This window comes from Micrasema longulum, unplaced genomic scaffold, assembly GCF_059751315.1.
Source record: "Micrasema longulum isolate JH-2025_06_02 unplaced genomic scaffold, ASM5975131v1 h1tg000354l, whole genome shotgun sequence".
Taxonomy (NCBI): Eukaryota; Metazoa; Arthropoda; class Insecta; order Trichoptera; family Brachycentridae; genus Micrasema; species Micrasema longulum.
The window spans coordinates 780,980-808,472 of record NW_028277556.1 but is presented as its reverse complement, the minus strand read 5'-3'; the positions used below and the strand labels follow the sequence as shown (position 1 = coordinate 808,472).

Here is a 27,493-nt window from a genome sequence, read left to right as displayed (position 1 = left end):
AGTATTTGCCCATATTTTCCGCCTGTGCCACATAATTAGAGAAAATTATTGATATGGTGATTCTCGCCGACTGATCTGTCATTTGGTATAGTGATGGTCTGTGCAAAGCTTTTATTTATAGATGTATAAACTCATGCCTATGCCCGATAAATGTACTTTATTAATAAACGACATCGAAATGTAGATAAAATCAAAAATCGTCGTTAAAATAACGATGTTGTGTGGTATATGAAACTAAAAATACAACTAAATTATATTTTGAGTACCTACGTTCAAATCACTTAAGATTAATACTGGGATTTCAGCCCACTTAGGATTTCAACTAACGAGAACAATATCTCAAGAGAGATGGGGGATTTAAATTTGTTAAAACAGAGAGGGAAAACATTTTTGAGAAGGTAATCTGAAAGACTGACATTTACAGGGTTTGTGGTTTATTATTGGCTGGTTTTAGTGGCAACTTCACACAAAAAAAAATACATTTCCCTAACTCTTCCATCTGTGGACTTGTGTGAAGTAAAAGAGCTGAAACCTTTATTATATGGGTGAGATTCATCCGGTTGAACCATTTTATCTACTAGGAAACGCTTGTAAATAATTATTCAATTTTTGCGCTTCTTATAAAAGTCTAAATAATCCTAATAAGATATCTCAATAATTCCCAAGGGAGGAAATCCAGCCTCTGAACAAACATTTGGACATACTAAAAACATTATAGAATGGGGATGACTCATCATTAGGGAATAACTTTGATAGTTATCTCATCGAGATGATGGAAATTTTGGGGAATGTGAAGCGCTAGGCATGTACAGGACTTATGACCTATCGTTGGGTGGATTAATTGAGCATTTTTTATTTGGAAATTGAGATTTTGAGGAATTACAAATAATAGGCAGTATAATTCATATGACGCATTGTGCAAGTGTATTTTTTCTTGTTGTGTCCTCTTGTCCTCTTCATTTAGAAAAAAAAAACGGATTTTACTTATGTCAACACTTAATACATATACAGGATGTTCATTAAACCCTCTTTCATCCGAAACCACGATGATCAGTATTAGCAAGCAGACACATTGGCAAATTAAAATATTTTTTTAGAATGAATAATTAAAAAAAAAAAAAGAAGTAATAAAAAAAGCAAATAGTTGCTTACTTTTGCAGGGGTGAAACGAGGAGGGGGGAGGGGGAGTCTGATACGCCGATAAATTTGCGGCCGCGCTCATTTCGCTTCTCCCCTGCAAAAGTGCACAACCATTTGTTTTTTCAAATATTTTATTTAAAAAAAATCTTTGATCTAAATATTTTTTTCAGTATGCTAATATGTCTTCTTGCCCATACTCATCATCGTGGTCTCGGATGTGACAGGGTTTAAAGAACACCCTGTATATAGTATGTGTTAGTTACAACAATAATAAATATCGTTGCTTCGGTACCGTGCTCGCTACGCTAAAATTTTGTTTCGAAAAGCTTTGATTACGCAAGATAATTGTTGTCCTACTTGGCCACGTGGGAAGAAAAGGACTTTATATTAATAACTTGTTACTCAATTGTAATAATGTTGAATAATTTATAAAGCTGATATAATCGCTGAAAATCAATTCATTTAATATATACGTATGTACACTTTTATTTCATTTTATAGTATCTGGACTGGCACTTGATCATCTAAACTTGATTTGACAGATTACCACGATTAGTTTCTTAACAATCAAAGCGCCCACCCCTTTCCCGTATCTGTTTATAAAATTAGTATTTTGCTTATTCTTTATCAATTGAAGACGTCAGTGGATGAAGGCGTTATGTCGCAAATTTTTAAAAATGAACTTTTTCTTTACTCAAATAGCCCTTTCACATGAAGCCAAAAACACCATTGAAAAGAAGCAGAAAAACCGACTTTGAGACCGAGGGAAGGTTTTTATTCTACCAATAATTGTATTAGTGTTCAACATTGTAACCCCAGATATCCATGATTTTGTTTTTTTGTCACATAACACCGGTGGCGGCTTAAAGGGGGAAAATAGGAGGGTCATATTTTTTACTAAATAGGTACATATGCTTTTAAATTTTGACACTAAATTGCTTTGTAAAAATACATGAATATGCTTATCTATGTCTTTATAGATATTTCCAATATGATACACAAATTCACAAAATACCATTTAACGATCAAACCATTTTTTTGGTCTTAATAGTCACTTAATAACTATCTATTTATATTAGATACTTACTGAATATTAAACACAGTTTTTTTAAAGTTTTTGTACATAAGATTATTTTTTAATTTCTCTGCAGGAAGAACAATGAACATGAAAACTGGAGCGATTTTTTTCTTACGTACCTAATATAGCGAGTGCACTTAGTCTATATTGGCTTATAGAATTTTTCAAAAGTAATTTTTTTTATCATTGAAAAACATATTTCACTCTGAACTGTCGTCATCGTATTTCCATAAATAAAAATATTCCAGTAAATTTAATCTTTAAAACGCGAAGAAACTAATACAAATTTAAAGTATTTAAAATTAACGAGTCAACAAAAATTTAGTTCGTATGAAACAGAGCGCTAACAAACACTAGGTAATTGGACATGTGCAAGAAACAATATATTATAATAAAATTAATTCACAAAACTCATTTTAGGATGGGAAAATATAAGCTAATATTATCCTTTCCATTAAGGATTCGTCCTTCTTTAGTGTAGGTATGTAAAATACATAGGAATTCATTTATCATCGTATCTCTTCGAGTCCAGACCGATGCCAATATGATATTATTATAATCAATCATATTCTAATCATCCTTGTTTCATATTGCTATCCCTACCGGGAAAATGCCCGCGTTTGACCTAATTTTGGGCAAAATGTTTCGATATTTATTTACGAACGATACGCTTCATCTTTTTCTTCTCATCCAAAAATGTTGAGTTTAGCTTTAGAACAGGTATAAAAATGACCTGCGCATCCGACAAAAAAATAATATAGCGGATTCAACGGCGCATTTTTCTTGAAAATAACATTTATTATATATTTTAAAATATGAAGATTATTAAGTTATTATATATATTTGAATAAATGATTTAAAAAAAGAATATTATAAAACCTACTTACATTATATTATGTACTTTACATATTTCTTTAATTGGTCGCTAACTTTGAGGGGCATTGACCCAGTGGACATAAGGGAAAGACGCCGCTGCATAACACCTTTATCGACTCATGTCTTCAATTTTCTTTTTTTTCAATGAAACCGCGAAAATAACAAGACAGAAACTTTAAAAACTTTCTTTGAACTCTTCTTTGCTGTATCGTTACGTAATCAATCATATACACATGGACAGTAAATTCACCGTATTCTAATTTCCCTGTTTGACAGCGAAGGAATACAGTGTTAGTTCTAAATTATTGGAACTGCGACCATACTTCCCAGATCCTGCTTCGAAAGGATGAAGCACGTAGTGAGATAAACAGAATAAACAACCAGGTACATAGAACTCCTGTGCATCCAGTAAGCATTTACAGAAGTCGACTGATACAACATGGACATAGTTTGTTAGTATGTGCTGGGTACGCACATACTAACAAACTATGCTATATACTCTTGACCCGTTGAAAATGGTCACCGAAATTTGAGTAAATTATAAGAACGCTAATATTTCTTTAAAACGATAGTTAAATCAGCCACTGAACTGAGCAGCTAGCCTGTTCTTTAAATGCCGACATTCAACTGAATGGCTAGGCCGTTCATTGAATTATCATTTAAGGTGATTCTTAACGAAAATATAAAACTAATTATTCACACATATATTATAATTTTTTATTGAAAAATGCCATTTTTATGGTATTTGTGTAATCAAGTGTAAAGTTTCCGCCGACCAAGTTTTGTAAAATTTCCATTGAAAATAAACGTAAAAATGGCATTTTTTAACAAAAATGATGAAAGAGCCACCTATGAATAATTAGTTTCATATTTTCGTTTAGAATCACCTTAACGAAAGGGTTAAACGACGCTTAGCCGCTTTAATTTTAATACAACAGTAATAACAGGGTATTCGTATGAAGTTAGGTTAGGTTTCGTTGATTATAATAATAATTTTAAAATCATTTTTTCACCTAACAAAATCCCCTATTTAACATAGTAAATAATCCTTAACTTAATAAGTTACGTAAAAAATAATTTATATTTTATAAAACCGAACCTAACCTATCCCAAACTAACCCGGCGGCTTAATAAATATTGTGTACTAAAATTTGTGTTGTATAACTAAAATATAATTACTTTTTGACCGACAGACCTCAATATTTAGACGAAAACACTCCAGGTTTCTGGATCTATTTTACGCATAACTGTATTTTTAAACCGCCCGGACACGGACTATAAAGTATTATGTGCACATGGTTCATTATTATATGTATCCAACATGTCACTTTTTTATTTTATTTAATAAGTGAAAAAAAAAATTGTCAATACTTTTGGGAATCGAAATGTGCGGTAATCATAGGCACATTTCGGACGGATCGTACAAATCCACATGGCTTGGTAATATTACATAGGTGAACATTTTTTTATCCTACCGTTTTTTTATAGAAGGCAAACGCGCTACCATGTGGTCGACTAGTCTCTACTTGTCTCTCATCTATTGATGCATTGCCCCTTTTTTAGTCTGCACAGAATGCAACTGGAGGCGCGATGCAGAGGTCTAAATGAGGATTTACACGATGTTCATGTAGTAATTAGTCATTGGGACTTGTCAAGAGAGATAACATTATACATGACAAATAAAGTAAAGGCAATAAAAGGTATCAATGATAGCAGGACACCAAATGCCGAACACTCTTCAAGTGGATCGGAAGATATATTGACGAATTACAACGGTCCGCCTTCTTATGATGAGTTTTATGTGGTTTCCTCGTTACTAGAGCAAATGCGGAGAAGCTCCTGAAACAGGTCACAGCCGAAACATCCCACCGATCCTTACATAAAAGAACTAAATAACTAAACAAAGTTTTTCATTGCATTAAATAAAGCCTTTAGAATCATTTTGAAAAAAAACAGATATACGAGGGTAAAGTCGATGGTAAATGAAATGAAATTATTAACATATAAACAAAGAATATTTTACAATACAATGATATTTGTTCATAAAATTATAAACTCTAATAAAAAAACAGAATTTTGGAAAAAAATTGATCGGAACCAGCATGAACACGATCACAATACTAGAGAAAAGAACAAAATTAGACTTCCATTTAGGAAAAAGGCAAAGTCACAAAATTCAATTTTATTCAAAGCAATTAAAAAGTATTACGAAATGGAAAAAAATATTTATGAAGAAAAGAACATATCAAAATTTAAAATAATGGTCAAGACATATGTGATAAACAATTTATAAATTAAATATATTTGCAATGTTATTATTAGAACACACATAACAATATGTATGATATGTGTGCCCTACTTTAGGATTTAAATAAAAAAAAAGTAAGTCTTAAAAAAAAAAAAAAAATTTAATCTAATATATTTTTTTTTTAAGTAAAAAAATAAATAACTATCGCTTTGAAGTAAATATAAACCTTGTACATCACAAGCAAGGTAAAAGAATAATGCAACTCACATATTTAAAAAAAGTCTCTACTAGATTTTTCGCAGGAAGTTTACCTGAAACTACCCACTTAATAAATAAAAATCGAACGCGATGAAGCCGGCCAAACACTAAATGGTGATAGGGCACTGCATTGCTACACAAAATGCAGCATATCTCTATCATCTGTTGCGTGAAGGTAAGGTGGTCAGCTTTACGCTTCATGTGCCAGTCCAGAATGAAATACTGCAGGGCAGGGCCACCTTTTAATCAATATTTTATGTCGACCCTCCCAGGAATCGAACCCGCGACCTCAAACATAGTAGGCGAATGGGCCAACTACTGGACTAGGACTGGATTCAGGGTTTTTACCTGAGATTAGTTATCGCTATCGATACAAAAACACTCGTCCTGGATTCTGGTTCTATTTCAAACAGAACTGTATCGTACAGAGAGAAAGATCAAACTATTTGTATTGTTTATTATGAAGTTTAAATGATTGATGTTCTGTATTTTTCTCTCGAGGACACAGGACAAAGAGACTTTGTACGCGGAAATAATTTAAAGTAATTTAATAATAAAAAATGTATGTGGGATTCGTTTTTAATACTCGTAGCCTTATTCAAAATATAATAACGAATGAAATTCATAATTATTTCATCGATAAGCTTGTAAAAAGTCAAGTCATCTCAATTTAAAGAGCTACGTGGATTTATCATGCATTAGGAAGTAAACTGGAAATAAACTTAACTAATCACAATAATATTTAGATCACTGTCTGTTAATTTATATGTACATAACAAAAGTACCTACATTTGATTCCCAAGTACAATTATTTAGTTATTGAAATCTGTTAGTGAAAATTCTTGGTGGAATTCCATTTTCATTTACAATAGAAATAAAGGACGGGTGATGCGTCAATCCACAAACAGGCGGCCTCCGTAGTGTAGTGGTCGAGGCACTTGACTCACTCACGCAAGGTTCCGGGTTCGATTCCAGATTAGAATGCAAAAAAATAATGGGATTTTTCTCAAGCCTGGGTGTTCTGTGCTATATGTGTTATGTGCCATTCACCTCTGCGATTGGGCTTCTTGGCCTGTTGAGGTGCAAAAAAAAATGTAAACTGGGCACTGGTCACTGGTCACTGGTTGGTTATTCCAAATTAGCGGATATAAGTATCACCCGCCTTTATTTCTATAATGAATCATTATTTATAATTTTATAGAGGATTCATATGATTTGCAATGAGTAAAATGCCCCATAATAACGACGTTTGGAATATATCGTGAATAAACAAATCAATATTTTATTTTTATTTTCAATATATCGAGCAATGATCTCCAATTTATAGTAATGTGCTTTATCTGAAATGTGGCAAGTGTCTCGGACTTACGCTTTAAAGGTCCGTGGTTCAAATCCCACTCTACTACCCCAACTTGATTCTCATTTTCTAACCGTGAGTTATTTACAACTCGTTGAAAATGGCCCTCAACGATTTTCCCTCTATTTGGGTATATCATTAGAACGCATATATTTATTTATTATACTAAAAAAATATATATTTAAAAAATCCATTCATACTTTGTAGGAGAGAGGTATAAGGTTTTTTCGTCATATTTTTTTTTGAACAATTTACCATTCTATTTGAATTGTATACGTCTTTAAATTATGTGTCTGTATACCTACATCTCTTTTGTTTTTTATGTTTAAAGATAAAAAGATCATAATGTCAATGTCATGCAGTTAGAGTACTTTACGTAGGGCAAGTAGATTTTACAGGAGAACAGTAAGTTTGATTTTTAAAGTGTGATTCTTTCGAGAGGAAGACATGTTTGGTCGCGTCACTATTTTTTTAGCGGCCCCGTGGTGTTGTGGCTAAGGCGCTTGCCCCGCGCTCGAAGGGGTCCGGGTTCGATTTTAGGTGACGAAAATCAATGTTGCATTTAAACGAATAGTACACATAAAATATTGAGAGAAAATGAGAATAAAAGATATAAAGAAATAAAGAAATAAAGAAAGAAAATAAATAATATGAATTGACGGCTGTATGCCAAAACGTAAACGTTTTTATTTTTTTTTGCATATTTAACAACGGGTAAAGATTATGATCTTACAAGGCAAAAAATAACATATATTTCAGTGTGCCATAGCGATAAAAATTTAGATTTAAAAAATATTTTTTCTTGATATAACCGATTTTTTTATTTATGTATTTTTTGCTAATCGTGGCTTTAAAATCACTTTTAATTACTGTGATCACACTGGAAAACGAACGCGATCCTTCGTGTGTGAAGGCAAGCGTCTTACTTATTACACATATTATGTCACAATTTCGTTCATTTGTCATATATCCATCTCGATCCAACGAATTAAAAATTACGTTTCGTCTTTCCCCCTCATACGATACGAATGAATTTACGAAACGAATTTGTCACAGAATAAGGCTATAGGGGCTGTCTACGTTAAAAATACGTTAAAGTAAACAATCGTCAATTATCGGATTAAAAGTGATAATTTGTGAAAAATCTTTTTATTTTTTTGACAATTATTTTGGATTTTTTTTTTAAAAAGTATTTTACCACATTATTTACCCTTTAAAAACATTTCGGCATTTTTTTAAGTGGAAAAAAGCGTCATGAATGGTTATTTCTAAAGGTGGCGACCTAACGTTTGGAAATTGCTGGTTTAGCTGAAATGATGTAGCTCAGAATGTTATCTCTGCACTGAATAAATAAAATGTAACTATATTTTACTTCGCAAAATGCTAGTGATATTTATTAAAAATAAGATACAAAAACAATCAATTATTTGCAAGTTAGTTTATGGCAACCTAATACTCAATTTGAGATCGAAAAGGTAAAACGGTAAATGAAAGAAATCAATAAGATTATGGGCTTTTATTATTTTTCACGTGCTTTTTGAAGAATACAAGACTGCATTAGAATTTGATATAAATAAAAATAAAGTTGTTACATCATTAAACTAGTCGCATATTATTCAATTCCACCCTCATTTATCCCACCAAATTTTTCGTCAGATTCGACATAGGTACATTCGGTTTTTTTGCAATGACAAGGATATTTTGTGCTGCCCTCTGTCAGTTTTTACTCATTGCCAGGAAATTTAACCGTCATTATGTGGGTTTGATTCAGGTTCTTCAATTTCGCTATAAACAAGTCTTCAGTGCATGATGGTGCATGAAGTACATTAAAATAATTACCGTATATTTTAAGCAACGGTAATCTATAGACGTAGGAAACGCGGCTCTTCGTTGGCTTACGTTCGGTTCCCAATGTTTCTTGATAAAAATATGGATACTTTCTTATCCTATTATACTTGTTTTTTCGCGAGTTTTGCTCTCTCAATGTTGTTAGCATATATTCAAAAATAATTACTTACAATCTACCTAATCTCTAATCTATTTTTTTTCAAAGGGAAGATTTTTGCTTCTTCCTTCTTCACCATCCTTCATCTCTCCACTGCTGGATATAGGCCTCTTCCATACCCTTCCATCCATCAGTTTTGAGGTCTTATGACACCTCTCGTATTCTCCCAAAGTCTTCACTTTAGAATTCTAGAAGTCCATCTTGTGGCATGCTGTCTTGGGATATGGGATTCTGCGCCTAATTTCATCATTTGTTATTCAATCTCTTAGGCTTTATACCAAGCTTGGACCTCACCATGGATCGTTGCGTGCGTTTGAGCTTTGAAAAAATATTTTGGGTACTAACCTTTTTTTACATTTTATTTTTATTGTATTAATTTTTGGAATATTAATCTTGGACCAGATAAAGTTGAAGTTTAAGAATAAGTTTGAAAATTGAAAAATCGTTTTCAGGCGTAGCCTTGTATGCTATAATAATTCAATCAGATGAATCTCTTCACAACAATAAAGGTTTCAGTTCTTTAACTTCACTTAAGTTAGCGGATGGAAAACTTAAAGAAATATCATATATTATATTATGATATTCAAACATAGGCAAAATGTGGAATCTTACACTGTGTGTAAAGTGGCCATTTAAACCAGCCAATGACAGGTCTTAAGCCCTGTAAATAAAGACTTCTATATTCCCTTCCCTAAAATGTTCTCCATCCCTGTTGCATTTTGTTAATCTTAATAACTCCCTGGGGGGTAAAATCCAGTCTTTTGTCCACAAACATTTGGACAAACTCAAAATGTTGTAATAATACGCATTTTCTTAAAGTCAATAGTATCATAAATTTAGCTATACTAGGAACAAAAAATATTTTAATTTATAAAAAAAACAAAAAAAAAACTAGTGCAAATAGAAAAAAAAACAAAGAAATTTTAACGTACGAGTATAAAAGAAAATATTATCAAATGTAATAGATTTTCTCGTGACATAAGGATACCTTCCTGGCTTCTTCAATGTCCCCTTACAGTGCTACTCGTACACAACCTCGATACGGTTAAAGATCTAGGCATCACTTTTGTGAGTTCCCTGACATTTCTCGATCAGATCGAAACTGTTTGTAGTAGATTTGGGGACCGTCAGAGTTGAAGTACTCTCTTATGGTGGGGAGAGGGTTCAGAAGAAATTTCTTCGATTTCTCTACATGGGAGTGCGGATATTATCCATGGCTTTATCCCACTGAGTTCTTTCAGGGTATGCTCAGTTACAGCAGTTTGAAGACCAGATTGTTGCGCGGTATTATTAACAACCCTGGAATTATGCGGAGCATTAGCCTTTATGTTAGACAGCGTCAGCATAGATTGTTTCACATTCCAATATACAGTACCAACCTGCCAATGGTTATGCCTGTTGAAAGGGCTATCTCTATGTTGAACAATATTAATTTGGATATTGACATTTTTCACGTCTCTGAGAGAGTTTTTCGTTATAAGATTCTCTTACTTTTATAAAATATTATTCTCTGGATATTATGTATACTTTTGTGTTTTTTTTACATATTCCTAATTTTACCTAATTATTTACGTATGTATGAATTAAGATATTCCATTTTGTAATGTAGATATATATTAATAAATAAAATTGAAAAAAAAAAAAAAAAAATACCCGGCAGAGTTCCACCTGTTGACTGATTGCTCAATTTTGACAAACTTTTTTTACAGCCTTTCTGTGAGGCATTCTTTAACCTTTGCTGATTATTTTATTGAATCAAATTCGTTTTAACTTAAATTTAGATAATGGAATACACGTTATAAATATATGTCTTAAAAACGTATAATGTACGAGTAATTAAGAGAGTCTACTCTCTTTAAAAAAAATAAGCCGAACTTACCCGCAAATTATGATTTACTGCTTTAGTAAGAAAACGTAGGCTTAGGATTTCAACCTGAATTGAAGTGACTACGCTTAAGAATAATGCTTCTGCCCTTTTAAATAAGCGATTAATGATCACAAAAAATTTTCAAGGCCATGGATTATTTAATTATAATATGTGACCTTCATTCATCCTTTGCAATACTGGACAATCATGGTTTTGATCAGATTTTTTACGCATCATTAATAACCATATTTCGCAGCCGGTGTGTGGAGGTTGACGAATCGAAAATGCACACCGGATTGCTTAACAGAGCCATTGTTTTTTATCGTGATTTGTATGAAGTAATGATTTATTATTGATTATAATCAACATAACCTCTTTTTGATCACGTAAAAACTAACGTGCTCGAGAAAATTTTATGTGTTCTCGGTGTTTATTGATTTTGTTTTAAACAGTTTTCGTTATACTACTTCTACCGTTACGCCACTTCTCCGTAGGCAAAAGGGGAGAGGAATTTAATGTTAATAATAAATCCAATAGTACATAGGGCACTCCAACTTGTAGAACTGAATGCTGTGAATTTAGATCATTTGTAGCGGGAAGGTAACGTGATCAGTCTTACGCTCCAGGTGCTGGCCTAGGACGCTGAATTATCTCAGTGTAAACCCACCCTTAAAAGCAAATATTTTATGTCCCAGAAATCGAACCCAGGACCTTAAGTATGGTAGGTGAAAGCCGCAATCACTACTTTACGAGGCGGATTCTGTACTCGATTTTCTTTTTCAGGATTTTTACACACATATTTGTGCAGGATTTTGATTATTTTTCACACTCACAACTGTATTTTTTATCTTTCCGGACACATATACGAGTATTTATATATTTGTACGTTACTTCATTTATTATATTTCTACAGCGTTTCGCAAACAAGCATGGCGAAATTGATAAAAAAAGTATGCATTAAAGCTCTCAAATTTAAATATGTATTATTATTAAAGAAATTTTATTTTATCATACTTTTCTTTTACAGTATATTTTATGTTATGAATGAATTTATTGTTCTGTATTTTTGCTACTGTTTAAAATTCAATTATAACTTGTCTCTTACATAAATTTAGATAGTACCTTTTGTTGGGGTCCACGTTCAAGGTGCACGGAATGAATGTCCGGTTAAGAATGAATGGCCACCAAACCAGCCAATGACAGGTCATAAGCCCTGTAAATGCCTTGACTTCCATATTCCCTTATTTAAGGTATTCTCCATCCCTGTTGTAATTTATTAATCTTAATGACCCCAGAAGGGGTAAAATCCAGTCTTTTGTCTATGAACATTTGGACAAACTCAAATATTGTAATACAGAAAGTAAATAAAAATATCACAAATAACAACATAATGCATCGTTTATTTCCTATAAAACTAAACGTTATTTTGTTTTTTTTTTCTGGATAGATTTACGGATAAAGTCCATTTCAAACATTGATTATAATGAAAACAATCATTTACAGTAACATACGTCTTAGGTCAGCATTTGATTCAGGCAGAGGAAAACTTGTCGAAATCTGGCGCCCCCCTAACACTACGTTCGGAGATCGTGCTTTTGCCGTTGCAGGCCCCTCTGCCTGGAACCAATTGCCTTCAAACTTACGAATCATTGACAATCCCAGTCAGTTCAGGTCCCAACAAATATATTAATTCTTAAGTTTGTCAGACTCTCAATTTTAAATCAGAAAATATAATATGTCACTTTTGCTTAGGTAGAATGCAAGTATAATATAATATAATAATATAATAATATTCAATTTCGGTCACCATTTTCAACGAGTTGTAAATAACTTACTATTAGAAAATGGAAATCAAGTTTGGGTAGAGTGGGGTTTGAACCTCGGACCTCCGGCTCGTGAGCCCGCAACACTAGCCACGGGATCACAACCCGATTCTTTAAATTTAGAAGTATTCAGATTCTAATTTTCGTTAGCAAATCTTAATTATTCTGGATAGAGGTGGATGGAAATCGTTAGTCTTATGATGACCGAGAGACAGAATTTCATTATTGCTAAGTTTACGCGAAGGAACATTAAAAGGTATTTGTTGGAGAATAGTTGGGACATTATTTAAACCATTGAGTGTTTCAAAGATTCAATTAAATTATAAATTATGCATATTTGCTCTAGTATTACTTGTTAAGTATCTGGCCCAGTAAGAAATATGAATGATACATGTATAAACTTATGTAACATTACATGACAAAATTGATTTGCTGTCAAAACAACTTTCCTCGTTGGTGCAGTGTAAATAAGTGAATAATATATGTACATACATCTACAATATCTATCTACATCTACGATACTCGTGTATATATATTATGAATCAGGCTGTGGCCCGTGGACAGCGTTGTGGTCTCACGGATTAGAGGGCCGAGGTTCGAACCCCACTCTATCCCAATTAGATTTCCACAAACGGGGTTTACCACAAACTCTGAATTCGGGAAAAGAAATTTCAGTTTTCTGGGCCCCAAAATATTCAATAAGTTACCCAAACATTGCAAAACCATGACCCGGATTCAGTTTGATAAATTTGTAAAAAAATTGGTTTCTGGGTTTAGGTCGAGAAAAATTGGAAAATTTACTCAAATACATTCTTACATAATAAATGGTATAAATTAATATCATTTAACTGTATATTTAATTAATTAGTAGGTAGTAATATTATTGTTTATTTTGCACAAAAATGTCTGCCTTTAAACAGGTTGTACCTAGTTAGGCAGACTAGACATGATTCAGAGAAATCTATTACCTAAGTGTGTATGTAGTAGATACAGTAATTGTTATTTTTGTTAATAAACCATTATTATTATTATTATTATTTCCAAATAGTGAGTTCTCCATACTCACTGTTAGAAAACGGAAATCAAGTTGTAAATATGTAAACTTACAACTCGTTGGAAATGGCCTCAAAATTATAATTTTTGAGTAAAACATACGAACGCAAATATTTTCTTTTTGTATAAAAATACATTTTTTTATTTTCACATAATCTGTACTAAATGAAATAAGTTGTTTACTTATAGCTATAGAAAATAAATGAACGAATAATAAAAAATATTATTAATATTTAAAGCATACGCATTGTGGTAAAATGTTTGTAAATAATTTATTGTGTGTATTTTGCCGATTTTCTACGTCGACCGGTCGCGAGACGTACCCTCCTCTTCGTCAGGATGCTAATAATAACACTAACAAGCAAACCCTATACCCAGTAAATTCATGCTTCCTACTTCTTCTCCTCCCCCCTTTTCAACAATTTTTCTTTGCAAGTTAGTATTAGCTTCTAACAGCATGTATCCTATCAGCACGTTGGTTTTCTTTTTTGTGCAACTGCTACTGTGGTGCAGGTTCGTTTGTTAGTGTAACTTGTGTCCCGGAGAAGAGGCGGATATGTATCGAAACCGTTAGACATGGGTAAGACGGTAAGAGACTTTGTGAAATTATTAATTAACATTTAATAATTAAGAAAGTCAAAATAATAATTAAACTATGTAAATCTATGAAATTATGCGTCGTTAAAATCTCAAAAAGGTAACCCACGTTTGAATATAAGCTAAAACGATCCACACATAGGGTGTGCTTGTATTAAATTAGCTCCGCCGAATATTTTAACAGGAGTCAAAGTCCAGCTGATAATGGTTAGCGAATCAGAGCTAAGGGGGGATCCCCGATCAATCAAACATTTTTTGAAGCTTAATTCTACCAATTTCCTTCCCACAGACCTTGGTATTTGGTGTTGCGCGTCATGTATTGTCTTTCTATGTGCCATATTGTTTAAGACATTGCGATTGTGCTTCCCCAAATAGTCATCTCTCACTGAATGGTTTATTTCCCCCGTCGCAGTACTATGCCTGTCGTCGATTTCCGATCGGTAGTGGTTAATGTCTGGTATCCTGTCATCGCCGTTCACAAAACTCGTCTCTCTGTTCTCTCCGCGCTGTCCGAATATATACTTTTCATTTAGCGCATTGCCCAACTTGACAGGCTTCTCAAACTCTCCATTTTCTTGCTTGATCGATGACTTTTTCAGCGATGTGTCAAAATCGTATTCGTCATGATTTATTTTGTCTCTTATGTTTTCTGGATATCTCCTGTAAAGAGACGGGCTAGTTTTTTGTCTACCGAACGTATGGCGGTCTTCATTATTTTTGTCAGTATTGAGTAACCTCACCGTTTTATGATTAATCTTCGTTTCTGGATGATTTCGAAATATTTTTGTATTGTCCTTATTCGTGTATGGTTGATTATGTATCTGTTGACGCTGCAAAATAAAATGATTGTAGCCTGTATTATTTAATCTCTCACTTTCATCCGGTACCGCGTCTACGTCGGGTGCGGCAGATTTTTGATATCTATTATGTTGTCCCAAGATACTTTCGCTATGCTTACTGTACTCCTTTATTGAATCATTGAATGAGTTTTGAAAATAGTCGCCATCCGATAATATTGGAGTTGTTTTTTTAAGTTTATTTCCCGTATAAAACATTTGAGAGTACAATATTTCATAACTAGGTTTTGGAGAGCTGTCATTTTCGACGTCATCCATTTCATTAGAATGTTCTTCTATATTGTTTTGTGATATGGGTGTAACGACTTGGATTCCTTTGGTAAAATTGCCATGGCGATGATTTTTCGATATCCTATTTTTATCAAGTTCAATAACGATTCTCGTAAACTGGTCGTTATTTTCCCTCTCATTATCAATGTAAGATGAGGGTGATTCATTGGGTTCCTTTAATTCGTAATTCAACTCCTCCGAAATCCCACTTCTGGGAAATACTTCCACATTTATAACATCATTTATAGTTGGATAAACAATAACAGACTCTGGATTTAATATTTCAATATTTTTTTCGCCACCATTTGCACTTCGACGAATTATTGAGTGATTAATTTCATAATTTTTCTTTGCTATTTGATTGTATCTTACAAATACACTGTGTTGTGTACTTGGATAGGGGAACAGATCTGAAATAGACATTTTTGTTTTGTGGTCATGATTACCATGCCTATTATGTTTCTGTTGATTATTTCGATTATTTTTGTATTTTAAATGCCTTAATAATTCTTTGGGAAAGTAATGATCTTGATTGTACCATTCATTACCTTTGAAATTGTTTCTGGAATATAGAACTTCAAATGTTGGTTTTGTAAATGCAGGAGTTACTTCTACATGAAGAGGAGGTGGTGTTTGGTAGATGGGAAGATTATTTAATGCTTGCGGTTTTTGTTCTTTTAAAAATGTATGATCTGTATAATGTGCAATTCTTGTCGGTGCAGGTGGTCGAAGAAGTTCCGAAGGAAAATTAGAGAGGGGTTCATCTTCGGTTTCATCGAACAACTGTTCTTCTTCTGATTCTTGTTCAACATCGTCATCTGAATATGCTACTGATAACATATCGTCAGGATTTTCACTGTTTTGAAATGCGTTTGGATCTGAAATGAAATCTTCATATACATCGTAAAAATGATCCCTTAATATCCGATGCTTATTATTTTCAATTTCTCTGGTATTTTTCTTTTTCTGTACGTGTGGACGGATTTTAGGCGAGAAATTGTATTCGGGGTTCCGGCCATTAGTTTTATCTGGGTTTTTAATGTCCGCTAAACGAATATATCCAGTTTCTAGTGGTTCATATTCGTCAGGATTGGTGGCCAAATAATTATGTTTACTCTCTTGCCTCTCGAAGTATTTGTGATTAGGTGCTTCTGTTGTAGATGACAATACCATGTTGAAGCCAAAAATTTCACCTTCGATGCCGTCATCCAATCCTAAACATAATATATCATATACTGAACGGTGGTTACAAAAACTCGCAATAAATGAATTCAAATAATTATTGCTTACCTTTATCAATGTCTGTGTATTCTTGCCCCAACACAATGTCGCCTCCTCCTGGTATTGTTATATCCCGTAGCTGAAAAATTTCATTTTTGAATATCAGTGATCATTGGAAAAATCATTACATGGGATCGTTTCGTTCATCATTATCATTTCATTTCTGTTGCATGGGAAGATTGGCACTGCATTCGTAAGCCAACCGCAGTGTTTCGTGATATTTTTTGTTACATTAAGGTTAGGTGATCAGTCTTACGCTTCAGATGCCAGTCCATGTACTATGGCGGCCTCCGTGGTGTAGTGGTCAAGACGCTTGACTCACGCAGGTAAGGTTCCGGGTTCGATTCCCGGTGAGAAAACAAAAATTAAAAATGTGATTTTTCTCAAGCCTGGGTGCTCTGTGATGTAATTCACCACTGTAATTAGGCCTCCTGGCCTGTTGTGGTGCAAAAAAAATGTATATGTATGTATGTATGAAATATTATAGTGTAAAAACACATTAATTATTTTTTTATCAATATTTTATATCAGCTATGTCAATAGTAGAACTCGAGTCCTTTTACATGTATATATTTATATATCAGTTTAGTTTACCAGTATAAAATAAAAAAATTAAAAAATAAATGCATAGAAGTTTTAAGAAAACTTGTTTTTCGGTGCCTACTTTATTCAATACTATTTGTATTTTGCTGAATAAGATATTTTTCTTAGATTATCTGTTGTTGCTTTCTTAGAAAGCGTACAATAGGTTACTTACTCACTAGCGAAAAATACTCTCCTAGCGAGCCACTTCCTTGTCAGCGTCCGGTGCGTATCGCTTCATTGGTCAAATACGTTTTTTATCTTTTTTTTATAGGGGAGTGGTAGGGGTCTGTAGAGGAAATGCTAGTCCGAGAAATTAAAGATTTATTCCATTTTCAAATTATAAAAAAAATCATTAAAGAAATTAAATGTGTTTTTGGAAAAAAAATGATTTTTTAAAAGTAAAGTTTACCTTCAGGAATGTTCCTCTAAAGTTTTGCGGTCTAGTCCTAAAACACCGTGTATACATATATGTCTTTTATTTGAATAAATAATGAGTTCGTCATTTGCTTTAACATACCTAAATTATATGACTACTTTTACGAATTATGGAAATAAACAGTATATACAAACAAACATGTTGTAATTTTTTGTTTTAAAATACTTGTATTTAAAAACATATCAACTGTTATTTAATGTAACACGACGTTACAGTTACATCATTTTAGCATTGTATTTCGAGAGTTAATTTATATAGGTAGGTACTCTCGGTATGGATGAGAAGATTATATTTATTGGAAAACTACGATGCAAATATGTGTAGTCTTATACAGATTACTGGAACGAAAAATTGGTCCACTCGGGCGATTTAAAAGCAAAGGGTTAAACGCGATTTGGTGTTAATCATTCTGACCTTTTCGTTTATTCCCTGATCGACGAGGGCTCCGTTTGCGTACACCTGCCACGTGCCCGTCCCCGCGTGCCACGACTGGCACACGTGCAGCCAAGCGCGTTCGCGCGCTCTCACTCTAACCCGGCTCAGCTCTCGCCCCAATACGCGCGTGCTTAACCACTGACCACCCTCGCCCTGGGATAGACGCGTGCTTAACAGTCGATCCCGAGCGTGTTCTGAAAAAAAAAAAGACAAACAAGTTTCCGTGATAAATGAAATGTTAAATGGATAAACTGAATAAATATTCGTTTAACCACCTCCATAAAACAATTATCTCCGCGAGATACAACAAAAAAGCATCTAAATATTGAACAAGTTCAAATCGTTCTTGAAAGATTCAGGATTTGACCCTCAATATTTTATCATGATAGATCATCATCATTATTGCCCTTTCCGCGCCCAGTGGTTCATAAAGCACTGCATTTGCAAAACATTTGCCGAGTATTTTGATCATCTGTTACCTGAAGATATGGTTATGACTATTACGTCTAAGATCAATAGGATATTGCAGTTTAAATAACCATTCACGTCCACTATGTCAGAAACCGAACCCAGAACCTGAAGAATGATAGGCAAACGTGTCAACTTCACAACGAGATGGGCCTCTCCTCTCCACTCGATCTTCATGTCCAGGATTTTTACCCAAGAGCAACCGACGAGTCGAAAACACCCGTCCAGGATTCTGATTCTATTTCACACACAGAACTATATTCTTTATCCGCCTGGACACAAGATAGATAGGTATCTAAAAAAGAACTGAAGGTGCTTAACATGCTTTTGGTCGAGCCAAGAATAATTTTATGTAGATAAGTATTAATATTCTAGTAAAAAGTAAATATACAATTTAAATTTTAAGCACTTACTGTATGGTCATAATTAAAATTTTAATAAAACGACTTTGTTTTAAACCACTTTCCCCTACAAATTTAACCAAATTGTTTTGGTATATTTCGAAAAGGAAGCTTGGGTACCTTCAAAACTAGTTGGTAAAAAAATTAAAAATGATTGATTAAAAACGATTTTTTTAAAATTTTTTAATGAAATGTATATCGTTTCCCGAATATATGTTAGTAATATTCAGCGTAATAACGAAATTTATTGCTATCCTACTAGGGAGGCGAGTGTTTCAGGCTCCCAAAAACAAGAATCACGGCAACTCAGAACAATCTGTACCATAAAGGACTAAAGTTGTTCAATGAGTTGCCGATAGAGGTTGAGGAAGCTGGGTCTATCGCATTGTTTTGTGGGTAGACGATGGTTTTAGTTAAAAACAAACATCTACTAGAGCAGTGTTTCCCAGCCTTCTTTATGCCATGCCCCACCGTAGTCTTTTCAAAAGTCAGATGCCCCACCGGCATAGTTTTTAATTTAACAGCAGGTAAATTTTCAATTCATCTTGTTATATGTTTGTAAACATGTGAACCCCCTAATGAAATTAAATGAAACCTATTCCAATACATATATTATAACTGAAATTATTACAGAACACAAATTGAAAATGTAATTAAGTAGAATAAAATAAATACGTGTATAGTGCTCTTTATAGACACGTCTTCCGCGCATTGACATACCTATAACAATGTACTATCAAAATATCGCAATACAATTATACAGCCTGGGCCCGGTACCGATACAACATCTACAGCTAGATCCTTCACAGTTTCTGTGTTTTTAGAAAATCATTGAAGTAGTAACGGGCTTCATTCTATTTTAAGTACAATTTGGTGAAGGTTTTAATTTTGTTCGTCTCAGGCATTTTTTAGTATGACCGATGAGTATTCCCCTTTATATGTGGAATGCCGACGTGTCTCATCTCTGACGCGTGGTGCCCCACCTCTGAGGCGTTGTGCTCCACCTCTGAGGCGTTGTGCCCCACCGGCGGGGCGTGCGCCCCGCCCTGGGAAACACTGTACTAGAGTGTCAACAGGAAGCGTCTGGATAAATAACATTTTTTGTATAATAAGTTTTAGTTATAGTTGTTTGTCATTGGCTAGTTTAAGTGATATGTATTTAGTGATTTTACCTTACCGAAAATCATATTTTTGTTTGCTGAAAGTTAAGAACATTCAACGAGTAAACGATTTCACACAAGAGTCAAGTTAATACACAGTAAAAATTAAATTCAAATCTGTCTTATAATATGTATATTTATAACATAATATATATTATTAACATATTACAACAGAGATGAAGAACATTTAAGAGAAGGTAATATAGAAGTCTAGGCATCTACAGGGCTTATGACCTGTCAATGGCTGGTTTACCAAACCTGGAAACCAGCCATTACCAAACCTGGTAACCAGCCATTGACAGGTCATAAGCCCTGTAGATGCCTAGACTTCTATATTACCTTCTCTTAAATGTTCTTCATCTCTGTTGTAATATGTTAATATAAACAGCTCCCCGGGGAGTCTAATCCAGTCCTTGTCTTCAAAAATTTGGACAAACTCAAAATTTTGATAATATATATTCATAAAGTGTTAATACGGGACTCTTTTAAGGAGTTTTTTGAGCATTTTAGAGAAAGTAATTTAGAAGTCTTGGCACATACAGGGCTTATAACATGTCACTGGCTGATTTAAGTGGCTTCTTTCTTCTTTAAAATTGTATGCATCTCTATTGTGATAAGTTAATCTTAAAAACTCCCAAGGGGGTGAAATCGAGTCATTACTACAAACATTTGAACAAGCTTAAAATATAGTTAAGAAAAGACTTACTCAGTCGTGCAAAAATAAGGCTATAGTTCTTACGTGAATAGCTCAGGATAGGGTGGTCGAATGTCAAATTGTAGCTTTTGATCCAAACACAAAATGTGAACTGACTCAGCGGTGGCACATCAACTTTGTATTTGATGTACTGAAAAAAAAAATCATAAGTTCATATTTCTGCTCCTTAGAGAATAAAACACGGGTGTCCACTTTTTGCCATTTTGAAGTTGAAGGTGTAGAAAATGTCGCGATAAGCTATTTTATACATGAATAAAACACCGAAGTCCACTTTCATCATAAAAAAGGATTTATTTAGTTGAAATAAAAATCTGAATTTAACTTTGTTTGAATTAGTTATTTATTATAATTAGTTGAAGAAATCGCACAATCACTAAATCTTGTTTCCTGAACATTTTATTCAATGTGAACCCGTCGTTTTTTCTTTGAGGTACAGATTTGTATTTTGACGCCCTGTAGGCATTTAAACAAACACTTATAATCACTAAATAAACACAGAAAAAAGAGCAAGAACATCGCTCTGGCTAAGAAACAAGGTTCTTCTTTTGTTTTTTGTATAAAAACCCCAAGGAACAACACTGGCAGTGAAAGGAGGATAGCAGAGTAAATATAATATGACGTAATACGTCATGTCATGTCAGGTATTACTTGCGAACTCGGCAAAATCCAAAATCTCAAAAAAGTGAGATATGAATTGAAACTTATTCAGAATCCAATTGCTCACAATAATTATAACACAAAATAAGGCTTTACTTGTGAGAATCGGCCTTTCAAATTGTTGGGTTTGCTAAAAACATGGCAACTTCTACTTGATTATTGCAAAGTTGGCAATCTCCAAAATTAAATTTATTATTTCGCTATTGTTTCTTAACATATCTATGACTATTTCATCACTAATTACATGTAAAATATTTACTGGTTATAATAAACATTTGAAATATGAAAATGAAGTTGATGCTATTATATTGCATAACTTTTTTGTGATAAGCTTAATATAAAAATTAATTAAAATAAAAAAGAAATGCATACTGCAAATAAATTATATTTTCGTAATATCAGCATATGTTAATTTGTTTTTTTTTTTATTTTTCTCTTCTTTTCTTTTCATGGTCATGTCATACCATTAATATGTTCTATAAACTTTTTAATAATTAAAAAGGAATGGCCCACGCTCAGACGCTGTAGTCTTTGTGGGCATTTTTTCCAATTCATGTTATAGCTTAATTTTAAGATGTATTTTTCTTAAGTGTATTTTTGTAATTATATTTCTATGTATACGTATGGAAAAATAAAAAATAAATAAAAAAAAGAAAGACGGATTTTGCCGGGTTTGCAAATAGTAACCTCAATGTGTGGTCAGGCTGGGTAAGAATTGTTACGAATGATGAAATCTGAAGTGAATGCATATCTGTTTTAATATTGAAATTCCCTTTAATTTTTTTACATTTTAATTGATAAGGGTCCATGAAACACTGTCGAGTAAAAAAAGTATTTTTTTACCACTTATTAGGAGCATTGAAAATATTTTTCAAATTATACTTTTGAATTCCCACAAAACAGGTCCATTACATTGGCAACGTCCCTAATACTTCACAATTCGTGTAAATTTTAACTTTGTTTGTGACCGAAAACATTTCTCCACAATATCTATACTGATTTTGGGAAAACAATTGATTTTTCTAAATCCATTTAATATATTTTTATCGGTATTCGTAGTTTGTGATATTTTTTTATCGAAAAAAGATAAGAAAATGTCGGGTGTGGTTATTTGGATCGAATTGATGATGAAAGAATGGTTGAACTAGTGTACATTCTTATTCTGTATGTATTTATTCCGATATCAAACATAAAAGTGAATGCGTCCTTATTAGGATGTCTTCTGTCCTGTGCCGAAGAAACGGTCATAAATATATATGTCTTCCTCGGCACAGGTTTTCCCAGTGAAGAATACATTGTTAATTCAATTATTTATTTATGTGACGGACTTATGCAGTCCATTTTAATGCTGGTAAATACAATTTCTTATAATCTATACAGGCACTTATAAAATAAAATACAACTAAATCAAATTAAAGCTAGGACAAAAAAAAATTACTTCCTCAAGACAAGATCCGGTCTACCTTAGTGATTTTTTTAAATCCACAAAGACTTACACCAAAAAAGTCAATATCTTGTCTCGAGTTTACAATACAACACAATCGGGACATTGGTGCATGCAAGCCATAGTCATATAATGTATTCTTGTGAAGTATTAAATAAATAAATAAAAATGTGTGCGAATGTAAAAAGTATGGAGACACCGAAGAATACAGGCATGATGAGACAGATTTAACATTACTTAAAAAAATAAGCAATAGGTGATGTATCTATATAAATTAATTGAACACATTACAATTCCTGCGATGTCAAGGTAATATTTACTACTTTTAATTCGCAACTAATGATTTCGATATTCTGGAGCTGTAAGAAAACTGTAAAAACATATGTATGTAAAAAAATACACGAGAAATATGAAGTTTATCTGAGACGGTAAACAAGCCGGTTTGTGTACCTAGAACACGAACTATGTCGATCTGACTTAGAGTAGTAACGTGCTGCCCGCTTATAGAGATGCCATTTCGCTCTATTGCGTAGAACAAAAGCGTTGCAATTTTTATGTTTAGCAACAGACGTGTAACGGACTGTTTCGTTGCTGTGCTTAGCTTTGCTAATGAATAGTGTGGATTTTTTATTATTATAGTAATAAAAGACGAATTATTGAAATATTAATTAGAGTAACCATAAAATAATAAATTATTACATAATATCTACCTTTATTATCATCATTATTCCCTTTCTGCACCTAATGGTGCATAGGGCACTGCACTGGTACACCGATCGCAGCGTATTATGATTATATTTGAACATTAAGGTAAGATGATTAGTCTTACGTTTCAGGTGCCAGTCCAGGGAATTATGAAACATTTTACTTTAAATACACCCTTTAAAAAAAATATTTTATGTCAACTATGTCGGGAACCGAACCTGAGATCTCTTGCGTGGTTTGCAATCGCGCTGACCACTGACCACCTACGAAAATGTTTTAAGTGCGTCCAAACTTTTGTAGACAGGCTGGGTTTCCTCCCTCGGGAGTTATTTAGATCTATATTTGTTGCAACAGAGAGGGAGTAAGAAGTAAAAAATTGAAAATTTGTTTTCAGGCGTTGCCTAGTAGGTGAATTGGTTCAGCCGGATGAATTTCACACACATGATGAAGGTTTTAGCTCTTTAACTTCACAAAAGTTAACAGATGGAAGAGTTCGTATCTTGATCATTTTTTTTTACATGAAGGTTAGATGTTCAGTCTTACGTTTCAGGTACCAGTCCAGGGACTAAAACATAATTCATTTTTCATTATTTTCTTTCCCCACCTAATGGTGCATAGGGCACTGCATTGGTACACCAACCGCAGATTATCTTGATCATATTTGTCACATGAAGATAAGATGACCAGTCCCTCGCTTGAGGTACTAGTCCAGGGACTACGAAATATTCTAGTGTGAAAATACCCGTTTAAATAAATATTTCATATCAACCATGCCGGAAATCGAACCCGAGACCTCTCGAATGGTAGGCAAACGCGCTAACCATTACACCACGAGGCCGACATATTCCAGTGTAAAGAGGCCCTTTAGAATAAGTATTTCATGTCAACCATGTCGGGAATATAATCCTCGAGACTTCTTGCGTGGCAGGCAAATGAGCTGACCATTACTGCCCCACGAGGCCGACAAAATATTTAAAATACGCCTATCATTTGTAAACATAATAATGATATGCGAGGAAGGTTAGATAATTTATTAAGCAAGCTTGCGTTAAAACCATTTCTCGCTTAATTCAAGTTACAGCAATTATTATTAGACATATTGACTACCGGCTTCATAACTTACTAATGATTAGGTCACTATTTCGAATATAAAAAAAACGTTTGAAATCGGCTTAATATGAACATGTTTTTCGTCGTATTAGTATTTTTAGCCAATCCGTCATTTAAAGTACTTTTAACAAAATTATTTTTATCTTTTTTTTGTGTATGTAAATTAATTTTAGTTTCTTTCATTACTCCTTCTACCTTATTCATTTCTCTTTTCTGTTCTTTAAAAACAATTAGTCTTATCTTTGACTCAATCTTTACTATTACTCGAATTGATTTAATCAAGATATACACTTTATGAAAGATGGTCGAGTTCTATAATTGAGGATATTTATGAAGATTGATACCAATGCTTACTTACAAATTGTATGTATTTTATGTACCCTAGTTGAACTTTCAAATAAGAAAAATGAAATATGCTCAGTATTTAACTTATATATTTAGTCCACCCCGTGATCTAAAAGTCAGCGCGTATGCCTATAATGCAAGATGTTACGGGTTCAATTCACGCCATGAAATAATATGTTAAAAACTTTTTTAATTTGTAATATTTCCTAGTCTCTTGACTGATAACTGAACAGTGATACTGATCATCTTGCCATGGTAAAACATTCATTTTTAAGATACGCTGCGGTTGGTGTACCAATGTTTGTTTATTTTTATTTATTTTATTTTTCTTCAATGTGCGTTTAATTTACACGCTCATTGAAATTCAATATATAAATGAATAAATAAAACAGCACAAAGAGATGAAGTGCACTATGTACCACTAGGTGGGGAAAGAAAACGGTGATGATTTACTCTACATCAAAAAAATATTATGTTGGCCTTGTGGTATAATGGTCAGCGCGTTTGCCTACCATGCAAGAGGTCTCGGGTTCGATTCCCGACATGCTTGATATATTTATTTAAAAGGGTGTTTTCACACTAGAATATTTCATAGTCCCTGGACTGGTACCTGAATCGTAAGACTGATCACCTTACCTTCATGTAACAAAATTGATCGAGATATGCTGCGATTGGTGTACCAATCTAGTGCCCTATGCACCATTAGGTGCGGAAAGGGAATGATGTTGAAAAAAATATGTTATTTATTTCAGTTTGTTTTAAAAAAAGAAAGGCTAATTAGGGTTTACTCCGTGTGAATCCGATGACGAAAAGGTTTTCTTAAGACCGACTTAACAACAAAAAACTTTTTCTTTCCGTATGTATATGTTATGTAATATGATTGTTTTTTTTAAATGCACGAGTGGGGTGAAACAGAGTGACTTTACACAAAGATGCTTTTTTTAGCTTTGTTTTTATGTAAAGAAAGCTATAATTGGCCTATAATTTTCGTTTGTTTGTAAACGTCGTATTTTGGTTGTAATGGCAGTTTAAAAAAAAATAAAAAGCTAAACGAAATAAGCAAAATAATTATAAACGATTTACCTGAATAAAACCTCTCTGTGATAAAACGAATTTATGAATATTTTTCGAAAAGAGTTCGCCTTCTAGATTGTCACTCTCCGTATTGACAAAAAATACTACATTAATGATTAAAATCGACATTCTGTAAATAATATTCATGATTTGACTAATAATTTATCGCTCTTTCAATGTTTTGATTAACACTCTCTTCTCGATAACCGCTTATGTCTCCGACTTTTCAATTTGCGCTTTTGAGAACACTCCAAAATACATTTATTACGCTTGTGTGTGTTATCGGCGAAGTAAACGATTCAGTTTCTTATGTTTGATTGGTGAATTCTCAAATGAGAAAGTAAGCTGCAAATCGCACGGAACGTTTTCGCTTTCAATCGGAAACCGACTTAAAATATCCACACATTATATAATACGAATACTAGATCAATTTCTCATGCGTTAAAAATCCAATAATAATAACATGCATATATGAGAACGGTAGCGTGATACGGATTATTATCGCAAAATGTTGTTAACACTATGTAACACTTTATAGCACGATCATTTATTATAGTGACTTTCTTTGAACGTGTTTGAGTTAAGACTGAGATTCGTTTTATCTGTGCTCAAATACTTCAGCATTTTCAATTTGATTTTGTCACGCCTTTTCGTAATTTAACTATTTATTGTCTTTGAGAGTTATTGTCAGCGAGAATATCCTTCGTCGGTAATAGATTCGCACGACTAAACCTAAATGTACTTTCATTTCTAGGATTTATTTAGAAGCGTGGGTTTTATTTCTTTATAATATTAGAGTAGTAGGCTGGGCCGGAATTTTTTTTTGCATAATTTTTGTGTCTTTCTAGTAGCAAAAATATGGTGCTGAATAAATAAAACTACATGTACAAAAAATATTATAATTCAATGTCGTCTTCTGTCTCCGGAGTGGTTTTGAAATTTCGTATAAAACTAATATCTTACAGCCGTTTTCTAGTTAATGGTATTGTAAGTAAAGACATATTTATTTTTATATTTTTCTCGACTAAATAAAGTCTTTTACTTTAAACATGACCAAAATAGGCCTTCGTTTTGACCGAATATGAGTTATGGTAACGGGGCGGGAGCGCCGAACTCTGCTCGCGCGCAACAATTCGTGCTCCATACATTTAAGTGAGTGCCCGCGTTTGGGCTTGTCATTGGTATGTATTGAAATCGGAAATGATCAAAAAACTTATTCCTGGTAATATTCATGATATAAGAGGCGAT

The 27,493-nt window shown here is 33.3% G+C and overlaps 1 protein-coding gene across 1 annotated transcript in view; it reads right to left on the bottom strand.

The window, feature by feature from the left end:
• LOC148282251 (uncharacterized) overlaps positions 1-26,833 on the bottom strand; it is a 76,369-nt gene extending 49,536 nt beyond the window's left edge. The window contains exons 1-6 of the mRNA XM_088225374.1: positions 26,255-26,833; positions 20,935-21,040; positions 18,146-18,360; positions 16,720-16,789; positions 16,211-16,643; positions 14,723-14,962 (exon numbers count right to left, since the gene is read on the bottom strand). Of these exons, the coding sequence (XP_088081500.1) occupies positions 14,723-14,962; positions 16,211-16,643; positions 16,720-16,789; positions 18,146-18,360; positions 20,935-21,040; positions 26,255-26,392 (1,202 nt within the window). The 5' untranslated portion in view covers positions 26,393-26,833. The remainder of the gene's footprint in view (positions 1-14,722; positions 14,963-16,210; positions 16,644-16,719; positions 16,790-18,145; positions 18,361-20,934; positions 21,041-26,254) is intronic.
• Positions 26,834-27,493: the final 660 nt, after the last annotated feature.